Source organism: Calypte anna, chromosome 4A, assembly GCF_003957555.1.
Source record: "Calypte anna isolate BGI_N300 chromosome 4A, bCalAnn1_v1.p, whole genome shotgun sequence".
NCBI classification, from domain to species: domain Eukaryota; kingdom Metazoa; phylum Chordata; class Aves; order Apodiformes; family Trochilidae; genus Calypte; species Calypte anna.
The window spans coordinates 13,568,250-13,581,405 of record NC_044248.1 but is presented as its reverse complement, the minus strand read 5'-3'; the positions used below and the strand labels follow the sequence as shown (position 1 = coordinate 13,581,405).

The following is a 13,156-nucleotide window of genomic DNA, read 5'->3' as shown; positions in this document are numbered from 1 at the left end:
CTGGCTGTCGGGCACCCGTGGGACATGGGGGTCTTGTGGCGGGGAGGTTGTCCCGGCGCTGGGGAGCCCGTCAGAAGCGCCGGCCGGGCCGGAGCGGGTGAAGCAGGGCTGGCCGCCCCCCGCCTCCTCGCTGATAGGGGTAAATCTGGCAACGCTGATGAGATAACGTTCATTCAGAGGCGAGTTAGGTGTAAATGAGTCCAGTTTCTGACCTGGGGTCAAATTGCTATCTATGTATTTATTTAAAAAATGAAACTCTCCTGCTGAAGTGCGTGGCTGCGGAATAAAACAATTGAGATTTAGCTTTTTTAATGGCCACTTTCCCCCTTCGTTAAATCTGCGTTTACGGGAAATGCCGCTAAAACAGAGACACGGGGGGGCTGTCCGTAAGTCAGTGTCAGTGCCGGGCACCCGCAGCCACGCGGGAAATACGTGGCCGGACAAGGCTCTTGCCCAACAGCCTGTGGTTTTTTGGTTCCTCATACCTTTTCCTTTTTTTTGCCACTTCATTTTAAAGCGAAGCATGCTTTTTTTTTTTTTTTTGTGATAAGAGGCAGTTCCACAATCCATCCTGGCATCCTTTTTATCACCAGTCTTTATTTGACAAAGAAAGAAATACTGTTGCCACAGGAAGCAAAACAGTAAAGCCCCAGTTTTGACCCAGCGTAGTGCTTCACAAATACAGACTTACAGACATGCTTATCAGGCAAAAGGCTCTGAAGTTTCCAATTCAGGCAGGTGGTATCAGAACAAATGTGTGAGTCACTAAACAAGTTTACGTTGAAGGTGTTTCAATGGGAATTTACGTATCAGATCAGGCTGGCAGTCACTGCATCTTTTTAGGTTAATTTATTACTGTTTAGATGTCTATTGCAAATGAAATCTAGAGTGGCCTTAGGGTTGCCCTCTGGTTTTCAGTGGAGCATGTGGAAAAGGGCAGAGTCTTAGGAGGGATCATGACAGACGAAACTCAGTCGCTAGGAATTGTTTTTCCCTGTGGGTGGATGGTAATTTTGACTGTAACGTGGATCTTACACTGTCAGTTTTGCAGATTCTGTACAAGATGATGCATGATGAACTACAAGACAATATTAATCTCTTGTAATATAAAGGTATTACCTCAGGATGAAAGTATCATTGTAAATGCTTACATGTGTACATCTGTCTATTGAGATAGAAGGATATATTTGTTTCCTAAATTTCTGCCTTGAATTTAGCACTTGCATTTTCTAATTTTATTTCATTTTCAGTCATTAATTTCACTTGTATTTTCTCACTATGGTAATACTGCAAATGGTTTTGCAGTCAATGAACAACAGAGACTGAACACTCATATTTCACTCGAGTTTGTTATTACTCAGAGTTAAGTCTCATTGTCTGCCTAATGGATTTCAGAAAAAATGCTAGCCTTTTAATAAGTAGATAAATATACTGAAAAGAAAAAATACGTTTGACTTTTTAACAAAGCACAGAAATATGCATAACACTTGAGGAATGTATTAATTTTATTCCAGTGATTGCACAGGTAAATATCTGGCAAATATAAAGGCTAGTGGCATGCAATTAATGGTAAGATTTGGTTCTGTATTCATTAGAGTAATAGGTAATTTATAGTCAAGAACTTAAAATGCTTTATTCAAAATGAATTAATGTTTGGTAGAAGCAAGGTCTTACCTTAGAGTTTTATCTCATCCTAAGGATGTGTAGCAAAGTCTTTCCAGCTAATGCTGGAAAGCTCAGGAAGTTGAGAAATGAAATACGGTGTAAAGAATAAGCTTTTAAGTGAAAAAGTAATTTTTAAGGTATTTCCTCTGCTTCCTAAATAATTGTAGTGTTGAATAATTGAAATATTATATGTTATGGTATGCTAACCTAGGCAAGTGGATTGTAGTGAGACAGTTCTGTCTTTAGATCTCATCTATGATGGAATTTCTGACCAAATTATACAGAAATAAACACAGACTGGTTTATGCCTTTTTCAGAACAGTAAGCCAAATGTTTAGGCATTTGGTACTCAAGTTGCTGCTCTGTTTTAGTTTAAAAAAAAACAACAAAAAACCCAAAAACCCCACCTGCTGTTTCTATGTCCACTGTTTAACCCAGTCACAACAGTGCTGGAAGAGGAGAGATATTTTTTCCATGCCCATTAAATGCAAATTAAAATAAGACAAGCAGTATTTTTATAAACCATCCCTGATAAGAACTTGGCATCCTAATTGATGTAGGTAAATGAAGAAAAAAAAAACCAGAATAGTGCATACAGACTAAGATCATTATTAAGTTCAAAGAGGAAAATGTTTGAATTTCAGTGTAAACCTTGCCCAAAAGATGGCAATTCGATGAAGATGGAAAGTTGGTTAAAAGATTATTTTTTCCCCTGCTTAATCTGGTTCAAAGCACAAAAGCACATGATTTAATAATAACTAAATAATGAGGAAATTACAGTAATCATGTATGTGGAAAATACATCTGAAGGAAAGCAAATGCCATTTCATAAGCTGTCAGTAGATGGCACAAACATTTTCATTGAAGGTTTGGGCGTTGCTAAACAGTAGGATAGAGTTACAGGAAGTTTTCTTTTTGTATTTTTACTGAGTACTTTTTCGGCTTTTTCGGAGAGGAGGGATTTCTGGTGAGAAACTTTTCACTTCATTGATTTTATGTGGTTGCTACTTTGCTAAAACTGTTTTACATTCTACGTGTTACTTGCAAATGAGGCATGTTTTCCATAGAGGGTTACTAGCAAGTACTTTGAAGTGTATGAGTAAGAAATGAGAATAAAGTTGCTTATGTTCAATAAAATTATACAAAAAACTGCTCAAAGAGCAGTCTGTTTGTATTAGCACTGCCCCCATAGTTAAAGGGGTCACAGTGACTTAACAGAAATGTTTTTTATACAGTTCAAAAATGGGTCTAACTTGATATACTTAATCCATGTGAAAGACATAGTTTTAACATTTGAGGCTTGTATTACAGCTATAGCTTGTGAAGTGTGTGCCTTAATACTGAACTATCATAGCTCAATGAATTCTGTACATTTCTTATATGAAAGTTTAGTCAGATTATATTTGAAAATCTATTTTGATTTCTTTTCGAGCTCTTAAATGATGTGGTCTTGGTTTGCTTACCATAGTGTATTGCTTCTCTGCTTATACCTTGATAATACTTTTTTGTCAAGCTTGAAGACCTGAAGATACTTTTGAATTAATAAGGATAGGACTATAAAGGATAGTTTCTCCAGTGTTAGCTCTGAAATGGTGTGTCCTATGTTGTAACAGTTGTTAATTTTGTTAGATAGGATATTCTAGAGGAAAATTTGAAAGTACTCGTAAATTATTTGACTGAATGCCAGGATACAGGAAAGAGAAAAAAAAATAAGCACATGTGGAAGATCATACCCTTTTTTCACCTAGTCCCAAGATATTGCTGAAATTTTGTCCCAGAAAAAAATAGTGATTGGAAGACAGATTTTTTTTTCCTCCAGGTTTCTAATGAAGTTGTGTATTTTGTTTGATTATATACACATTACTAGTGTTGCCCAAACAACTGGAAAAGCAGAATAGAGGATTCTGATTATTGATTTTGTTTTCTGTATATGCTCAAATGCCAGATTCTGAGGGCTATGATGGTAAAGCTACATATAATTTTTCAAAATCAAAGTCTGAAAAAAGGCTAGAAAGGTTTTGCCATATTGCCTCACTAGTTTTAGCCAATTTCCAAGCTTAGTTTCGTGCAGTCTTTTGAAAGCAGAACTCAGTGGACTTTTTACTGTTGTACTGCTGAGTTTTTGCAGTAAGCTGTGTTAGATCAAGGAGAACGTACATTTTGGATCCAGTAATGCAGTTCTAAGAAAGCTTGTGATACGGAAGATGTAGTTGTTGAGGTTGTGTTTTATTTCAACATGGGACAGGTATTACTGTCTCGTAGACTCACTAGAAATCATTGTAGGGTCAATAGAAATGCAAACTCACAATACAGCCCTTTCAATATCAAGGGAAAATTGAAAGCCAGTGCAGTCATGAATAAGCAGTATGGAAAGCTTGCTTCAGACAACAGCCCCAATTTAAAAGTAATGGGAGGAAGAGGGGAAGAATATTCCAAAGGAAAAAACCCAAGATTTCAGAAATCTGGAAAACTTTAATTGAAGATCCACACATTTTAAAAGTTCTTACCAGTTTCTCTTTCAGAAGGGCAGTCTAATGGATTTGTGGTGATATCTAAAAGGAGATTTAAGGAGGAACTTACAGTGGCTGACTTAAAAGGGGGCTGGATACCCTATACTTCTCCATTCAGAAATTAAAAGTGTCCTCCATCAGGGAAACACAAAACCAAGTCACAGATTTTTCTCTAAGTTGTGTTTCAATAAGCCTCTCTTTCACAACTGTGACATTTGAGATCAACATCCTTTAGAACAGGGCTAGGTTTTGTGCACAGAAGTCCTGCAACTGCTATTTTTATGTGTAGAATGTAAATATTTTCAGTGTGTACAAATAAGATATGGGGAGGCCTCACTTGCAAAGTCTAAATTCAGAAGATGCTCAAGCCTAGGCAAGAAATGAACTCTTCTATGTACTTCCCTGTAGCATAAATATAGAACATTCTACCCCCCACCCTATTTGCCATAGTTAAAAAAAACAACACAAATGACCAGTCACAGCAACCTGAAGCATTCAGATATCTTGAACCTCTGTCACATGTTTCAGTCCAGGTTTTATAGTCACCAGTCTATTCTAAGTCTGGGTCATATCATTCAGGAGAGAACCTGAGGAACAGATGGCCGTACTCATCTCAAATGATAGAATGGAAGGGGGCTGGAACAGACCTGTGGAGATCCAACCCCATTGGACTGTACTTTCATTTCTTTACAATACTGTATTTTCTGATCAAAGTGCATTATACGGTTGTGGGAAGCCTTCATACGACTTTGAATCACAGAAATAATTGTGTAAGTAAGCAGCAAATTTTAGTCACCTGTGAAATCAGACATGTTTTGTAACAAACAGATTCATTAGATATTAAATAAGGCGTATTTGCCAAATAAAAATTTCAGTAGTGTTCTCTTAAATAACAATGCCTCAGCTGAGCGATGATCTGTGTCTCCATTGCTTTCTGGGTACAAGGGAGATATGAGAAATTAGAACCTTACAAGTTCAGTCCCTGTGATGATTCTTGCATAGCCACCTAATGATCCAATCTGCTTTTGGGTTTTGTTTGTTTTCTTTGCTACAGGATTAAACAGAAGATGGACAGATAAGAAAAGTATTGAGCATCTCCAGGGAATCAGAAACCAATATGAGAGAAAATAAGAGAACTCTCAGAAAATTTTTTATTTACAAGTGTCTGTTGGCATTGACTTTTTGGAACCAGGTCAGCCTGACTGTGGAAAATGAGGTCTTTACATCTGCTTCTAATGATTTTCCAGAAGATGGTTCTGACAAAAAAATCAAGACACTGCCTCTACTGTATGGAAAGAGTAATCAGTACAAAACTAATTTTGACTGGGTTGTTATTCAAAATACTACAGAAAGCCTGTCACTGTCAGAAATCACAAATTATAATGTAAAATTGTTAGTAGCTTTGTTATCTGGTTTCAGACAAGGCTCCAGCTTACGAAATCTGACACTGACCAATGTGTTGGTGGACTGGGATGCTCTTATTGAAATTTTTCAGACTGTATGGCACTCATCCATTGAATACTTCAATATTAACAATATAACACAATTGTCCGACATTACACAGTCTGACTTTGACTATTCAGGTACCTCTATGAAAGCACTGACAATTAAGAAAGTTTCAATCACAGATCTGTACTTCATACAGGACCACTTATACAAAATATTTGCAGACATGAATATTGCTGCCTTGACAATAGCTGAATCAGAGATGATACATATGCTGTGTCCTTCATCTGGCAGTCCCTTTAGATACTTAAATTTTTCAAAGAATGATTTAACAGATCTTCTTTTTCAAAAATGTGACAAATTAACTCAATTGGAGACATTAATTTTGCAGAGAAATAAATTTGAGACCCTTTCCAAAGTAAGCCTCATGACCAGCCATATGAAATCACTGAAATACCTGGACATGAGCTACAACTTGCTGAGTCACGATGGAGCTGACGCGCGATGCCCATGGGCTGAGTCTCTGACAGAGTTGGACCTGTCCTCCAACCAGCTGTCGGATTCCGTGTTTGAGTGCTTGCCCGTCAACGTCCAGAAAGTCAGCCTCCAAAGCAATCAGATCACCAGTGTCCCCAAGGGGACGGCTGAGCTGAAATCCTTGAGAGAGCTGAACCTGGCATCCAACAGGCTGGCCGACCTGCCGGTGTGCAGTGCCTTTTTGTCCTTGGAGTTCCTGAACGTAGAGATGAACGCGATCCTCAGCCCGGCTGCCGACTTCTTCCAGAGCTGCCCAGGGGTGAGGGAGCTGCAAGGCGGGCACAACCCCTTCAAGTGTTCCTGTGAGCTGCAGGACTTTATCCGCCTGGAGCGGCGGTCTGGGGGGAAGCTGTCTGGCTGGCCAGGGGCCTACCTGTGTGAGTACCCGGAGGACTTGCGAGGGACGCAGCTGAAGGACTTCCACCTGAGCGACCTGGCTTGCAACACGGCGCTCTTGCTGGGGACGGCTCTGCTGCTGACGCTGGTGCTGGTGGCTGTCGTGGCCTTCCTGTGCATCTACCTGGACGTGCCGTGGTACCTGCGGATGACGTGGCAGTGGACGCAGACGAAGCGGAGAGCTTGGCACAGCCACCCCGCAGAGCAGGAGAGCGTTCTGCAGTTTCACGCCTTTGTTTCCTACAGCGAGCGCGATTCGTTGTGGGTGAAGAACGAGCTGATCCCAAACCTGGAGAAGGGGGAGGGCTGCGTACGGCTGTGCCAGCACGAGAGAAACTTTATCCCCGGCAAGAGCATTGTGGAGAACATCATTAACTGCATTGAGAAGAGCTACAAGTCCATCTTTGTGCTGTCTCCCAACTTTGTGCAGAGCGAGTGGTGTCACTACGAGCTGTACTTTGCCCATCACAAATTATTCAGTGAGAATTCCAACAGCCTGATCCTCATTTTACTGGAGCCAATCCCTCCGTATGTTATCCCTGCCAGGTACCACAAGCTGAAGGCTCTCATGGCAAAGCGAACCTACCTGGAGTGGCCAAAGGAGAGGAGCAAGCGTGGCCTTTTCTGGGCTAACCTGAGGGCAGCTATTAGCATTAACCTGCCAGTGACTGATCGAAAGAGTTGTGGGGAAACAGATTATGAATCATTCTAATGGAGTTTCTGTTTTTTTCTTGGTGAAGAAATAAATGCTTTGATTTTCACTGGTTGTCAATGTATTTAACTTCTTGTTACATACCCTGTTTTCTACTCGGTTGTTTGTGCTGCCACCTAAGTCTAGGTAGAATTCTCCTCACCTTACCGGAAGTCTTTTGAGATTGATAGTTGAAACATAGGTAGCAAATCAGAAACTAGTTTGGATGTGGATTTTGAAATGCAGATTGAAATACTCTAGTGAAATTCTCCCAGCAGAATAAAATCTGGAGCAGTTGGTATAGTCATGTGGAAGAATGCTTAGGTGGTTGGAGAGTTTGCAGAGCTTCATTAATAAGAAGGCTTAGGCAGCTTGGTCACAGGACCTCTTTTGCTAAAATTAGTTGCAAGAAAGAAAATTACCCATCCTGAGAATGTGTCTATGAGTCCAGAGGCTGAGATAGTTTCTCAGTTGTGTTTTCACAGATTTAGTGTATCTTTAAAGGGCAGAAGTCAGATACAGAGCTTTGTGAACATGCAGTACTGGTGAACAAAGATGGCCATGCCACAGGAGAGGCCTGAGTGAGGAATAAAAGTTTGGGGTAAAAATAAATAAATAAATAAATAATAAAAAAAATAAAGGCACTAAATAAATAAAAAGATGACCTACTTCACCTTTTGGCACTGCTGTGAGGGAGAGGCACTGAACTGAAAATTTAGAGCTCTAATTCCCATCCTTTGATAGAGTCCTGGTACCATTTTGATCATGAGCAGTACCCTGACCAGAGGGACTGACAGGGGGTCTGTCTGCAGTAACATCTATAATACATCTGTCTGTCTTTATCATCACTGGCTATGTCTTGAGAAGCTCTTGAATTTTCTGCATCATGGGTGTTCTTTATCTTTCCATTTTTTTTTCCTTCTCACACGTGTATCTTACTTGGTTATTATTAGAAGAATCTGTCCTTTCCAAGCTGAATCTGTACCTTTTGCCACACAGAATTAGGTCTCTTGGCTTGAAGTCTTGAAACTTAAGCAACTGTTTAACGATCTGTAGGGAAAAGATCAAATTTAACACCTTTAGTTCTCTCATCCCACTTAGCCTCCAAATTAATATAACACATCTACCATCAAATTGCAGGCATTTCACTCAGAACTGTGGAAATAAATGTTTGTTGTGCTTCCTCCTTCCCCTCCAACTAATGCTTCAGTGAGTGACTCACTTAACCCTTAGAAAACTGAAGATGAGCAGACTTGATTTGCCTCTCCCTTTCACACAGCCAGAGACATCTGGATTGTTTTATAGTGGATAGTGGAAAGTTTTAAGTCAGTAATACAGTTGGACCTCTGCTGTCTGTGGAGCTATAAGGACTCATAGGCTTCTTCTCTTGGCTGGAGGAAAGAGAAACCTTCTGAAAGTCAGAGAGTGCACAGCTGCCAGAAATTAATGATTTCTTTCAGGAGTGGAATTTTTTAGTGGGGAATTACTTGGAAAGTATTTGGGAGCTATGTGACCTCTGGCAATGTAGCTGATGCAATCATAAGCAGAAACTCATAATTACAGGTTTCTGGTATATGTCCAAAACACTTTTATGATTAATATTGGAAACAGATGCTTGTAATGAGCATGGGGATCAATTAAAACTTGTTCTTTCAGACCAGAAGCCCACATATTATCAGTTTTTTGTCCATGCTGTGTGCCACAGATCTGAAAAAACAGGTAAACATGCAGTGAATTACTGCATTGAGTTTCTGTGATTCAGCAGAAAAAAAGGAGATTCTCAAGTGATGTGTATCAGAGTATTTTAAACATTTCTTTTAGGCTTTGCTGTACTCTGAACACTTTCTATAAAATCAGTTTTCGTCCAAGAAATTTTTCCCATGTGGGGAAGCCAGGGTGGGGGGGGAGGAACTGTTAAGTCTCTCAGCCTGTGTCAGGCACTTTATCTGCACATTTTGGAAAGTAGCTGTCCTTTTCTAGGCACCCTGGCAATGTGAGTCGGCAATTGGTTCTGCACTGAACACTGTATGCACTCCAGGCATCAGGAAAAGGAAGTGTGTAAATATAGTCTGGTGTTCGATACCGTATCAGAGCAGATCCCTGGCATTTGACAGTCATCCTGGTGACTAGCAGGAATGCTATTTTTATACACATAATAATATCAACATAAAAAGCTGATAACTTTTGTAGGACTCTGTAAAACCTAGAAAATGTGCAGAATGAAGTGAAAGTGTTTTTAGATACTTTTAATTAGTGTGTAGCTTAAAGAAATGCAACAGAATAGGAGTCCTGATGCAGCAGAGGTTGCCCTGCTGAGGACTTATCTCCTTTTTAAGCTTTAGAAACATTACAAAGCATCAGCACTGAAGCTCGGCTGCAGAGGGTTAGAGCAGGGAAAGGTGCTTGAAGTAAAGAACGGGATTCTGTGGTAGGTGTGATACTCTGCTGGAGGTACAAAACATCTGTGAAAGCTGTGTTTTCATTTAGGGCTTGAGTTTGTCTCGTTTTTCTTTCAGAAGCATTTACCAAGACTGACCATAACTCTCATTTGTAGTTCCTGTTCTGGCAGGAGGAAGCACTTGATAAATAAGAAATGAGAAAGTTCTGTATTTTGCAAGGGGCTCTGTCTTACCAGCTGGATCCCCACAGCTTTGTTCCTTGTGTCTATTTATGCCCCCCAAAAATAAGCTTGGGTGTAAATGCAAAACAATCTCAGCTCACTTTGACTCAGAGCAGCATTTAACACCTGTTTTGCCTCCTTGCCACACAGGGCTAAGCTGTGATAAGGAGAGTTGAGGATAAGGTCTTGAAGACAGGCAAACACTGGCTTTGCAACCTTTAATAACTGTATTAACTTCATGAGTGCTTGGATGAGTCTGTCTGCTCTGGCAGTGTTGTAACTCGGTGCTTCACACAGAGACGTTCCCCTCTACAGTTCCATCTGGAGAGATTCTTCACACCCTGGGGCACAATGCTGGTCCTGAATAGCTTCTGATACCTGGCCAAGTATAGCTGCAGTTCCTGTCTGGGTAAGTAACCAAAACATTCAGGCAGGAGTGTGAAATGTACCTTGAGGAAAGGCTGTTTGTGAAGATAGTTATTCATTGATAGTATCAGCTACAAAAAAAACCCCAGGAATGTGAACTTCAGAAAGGGATCAAGGTATATAAATGAGCGTACACCCGTGGCGTATGGAAAGTATGGCATTTAGCAGCTCCATTCAGCAGGCATGAACAGAAATAAAATGCTTTTTACTTTTTATCTATCATGCAAAATTATTTAATTAGTAAACTGAAACAAGTCCCAAGCAAAGTTTTGCTGAGCTGTTTGGTAAAAACATTATTCAATGTTCCTAATGAATAAACAAAGGTATTCAGGCCTATCAGTTTCATTTTAACTAGTTGCAAATTATTTTTTTATGTCAAACTGTTTATTTGAATGAACTTTAAAGTAATTTGTGACTGCCCCCTCCCTGGAAGTGTCAAAGGCCAGGCTGGATGGGGTCTTTGAGCAATCTGGTCTGGTGTAAGCTGTCCATGCCTATGGCAGGGGCATTGGAACTAAATGATCTTTAAGGTCTCTTCCAACTCAAACCATTCCATGATTCTGTGATAAATGTGTAGATACTTTTGTATTTTACAACTGTGTGTGCATTGGAGTCAGTTCTGCAGAAAGCTGATGGTGTATTTGATTTTAACCGTGCAACAAAGCTTTTCCATGGATTATATTGGAAGTAAAACTGCCAGTGGTTGACATAATTTAGTTCTTGGTTTGACTGTGATATTATTATTTTTTAAAAAGTGTCATAGCCTATTAATTTTCATATAAACAATAATATTAGAAGGGTTGGACCAGATGATCTTTGAGGTCACTTCCAACCTTGACATCCTATGATTCTGTGATTCTATGGATTAATGCCCAGCAGTGGGAGCTTCGCCTTTCATTTGAAGAAAAGACAGTGTCAGCTATGATCAGACTCTTGCTGCTAATTGTGAAACATTCATGATCCCCAGTCTTGTCTTAGGGCACAGATGTCTCACAGTTTTCTGTAACGCGTTACTCAGATTTTTCCGCACAGAGGAAATCAGAGTGGTTTCAGTTTCTGTTCAGACTTATCAATCTCAAAATGAAAACCAGACATTTTCTTTCAGCAAAGCAAAAGGTTAAATTCTTCTTTACAAAATTGAAAAGGTAATTGCAAAAGGAAGTCTGAAAGGGATCTAATGCAAGCTTGAAAAAAACTGGGACTGCTATCTAGAATAAATCATCATACTTTTCAATCTCTTTAGCTGAATCCCTTGCCTTTCACTCCCCTTCAAGGCTCTGTTTTACAGGGTGGAGTAAGCTCTGGACTGAGTCCAGAATGTGCCCAGGTGCCCCCTCTACCCCTACTTTGCTCATACTTGAATAATTTGTTACATACCTCATTAACTTAATCTTAAAACTAATTAAGATTAAATAAAACAGCACTCATTTATTCATCTCAGCTTCCTCCATGCTAATCAATGTTACTGAAGCATGTTGTATTAGTTCAGAGCCTTATGGGAGTCAGGTGTTGGTTTTGCTTCTTTACATCTGCTTTTGCAATGCTCACACTCTCTGCTCTGTTGATTTGCTCACCGGGCTCCTGTCCCTGTTCAAGACATGAACTGAATGGCAGCTTTGTTGGATTCCTCCATTCCCAGATTACCTTTTCTTGCTGTGTTCTTCACGGCTTCATTACAGCTTTCACATAATAGCAAATATTCTCTACTGTTCATTTTTATAATTTTTTTGAGGGAAGCTACAGCACTGAGTGTCCCTGATAACCCTCTGAGGTGTCTCTAGTATAAAGATGACTGATCTGTACAGGTTTTGAACTGTGCCAATTTGCCCCTATTATCAGCTTTTGAGATCAAAGTTTCTGCAGGTTGTCAGTGTCCTCCATTTCTTAGTCTGCTTGCTGAGGAAAATACCTTTGTGAGGTAGAACTCTGTGAGAGATTTTAATATGAATAAACGGTGGTTGTGAGGGTTCTGCTTCCTCTTTTTTGTGAGTGCCAAATAGGAGATGAAAAATTTCTAGAACTTCTGTGTAACCCTCAGAAGCAGACATGCAATTTGATACGCAGAATTATTTAAAAATTTTTGCCTTGGTGAATATTTTGTACTCCATCTAGGTTTATTTCTTCCTAAACTGTACAGTAATGTAAATATTAGAGAAGTAAATGTACTTTCATCTGGACTTTTAAAAGTTTCCTTTCATTGTGCTCTTAATACATGCACTGTAGGAAAATTCTATTAATTATTAGAATCATATAGCCTATATAAGAAGATCCTGTACTTTACACTTCCTGAGGCAGTGATTACAAAGGAATTAGCAACTCCTGTCAGATCCTCCAGCTTAAAAAGTATTTGTTTGAACTCTGTTAACAGAGTATGTAGAGGTTTTTTGCTGGTTCTTTGACTGGAGATGAATTCCACGCACAAAAGGTGAGTTATATTTTCTTGATTATTTATATTTTTTCTTTTTATTGTACTTATTTTGGACTCCATGAAATCTTGGGTGGTGGTGTGTCTTCACTAGTGAGAGATACTCTTTCATTTTGAAGCTTCAGTGAAAATGCACTCTGTGTGTTGAATTTGAATTAATTTCTACTTAACTAAGAAAATAATGCAATGAAAGGATGGGGTTGAGGAGGCTTGATGAGAACTTTGAAAAAGAGCATGTAAAAATTAAAATTTTTATTACATAAATCTTATATTTATTTTCATTTCAGCAATAAAAAGCCAATTCCACAGTTCGACAATTTTGGCAAAGTCCATGTGTTTTCTTTTCATAGGGCTGGACTCATCACTGAGACATATTGAAGAGAAAACAAAGATATGCCTCTGCATTTCTATAGGAAAACAAGATAAACCTGGAAAGCATA

General features: G+C 39.4%; 1 protein-coding gene across 1 annotated transcript; it reads left to right on the top strand.

Annotated features, from left to right (window-relative positions):
* The first annotated feature begins 52 nt into the window (after positions 1 to 52).
* On the top strand, positions 53 to 7,315 carry LOC103526763 (toll-like receptor 6). The gene is made up of 2 exons (XM_030450048.1): positions 53 to 139; positions 5,230 to 7,315. The coding sequence occupies exon 2, from the start codon at positions 5,293 to 5,295 to the stop codon at positions 7,264 to 7,266; it is 1,974 nt and encodes a 657-aa protein (XP_030305908.1). The 5' UTR covers positions 53 to 139; positions 5,230 to 5,292; the 3' UTR covers positions 7,267 to 7,315.
* Positions 7,316 to 13,156: the final 5,841 nt, after the last annotated feature.

Excerpts from the sequence above, each read along its gene's own strand:
- LOC103526763 (XM_030450048.1), top strand. The coding sequence starts at position 5,293 with ATGAGAGAAAATAAGAGAACTCTCAGAAAATTTTTTATTTACAAGTGT.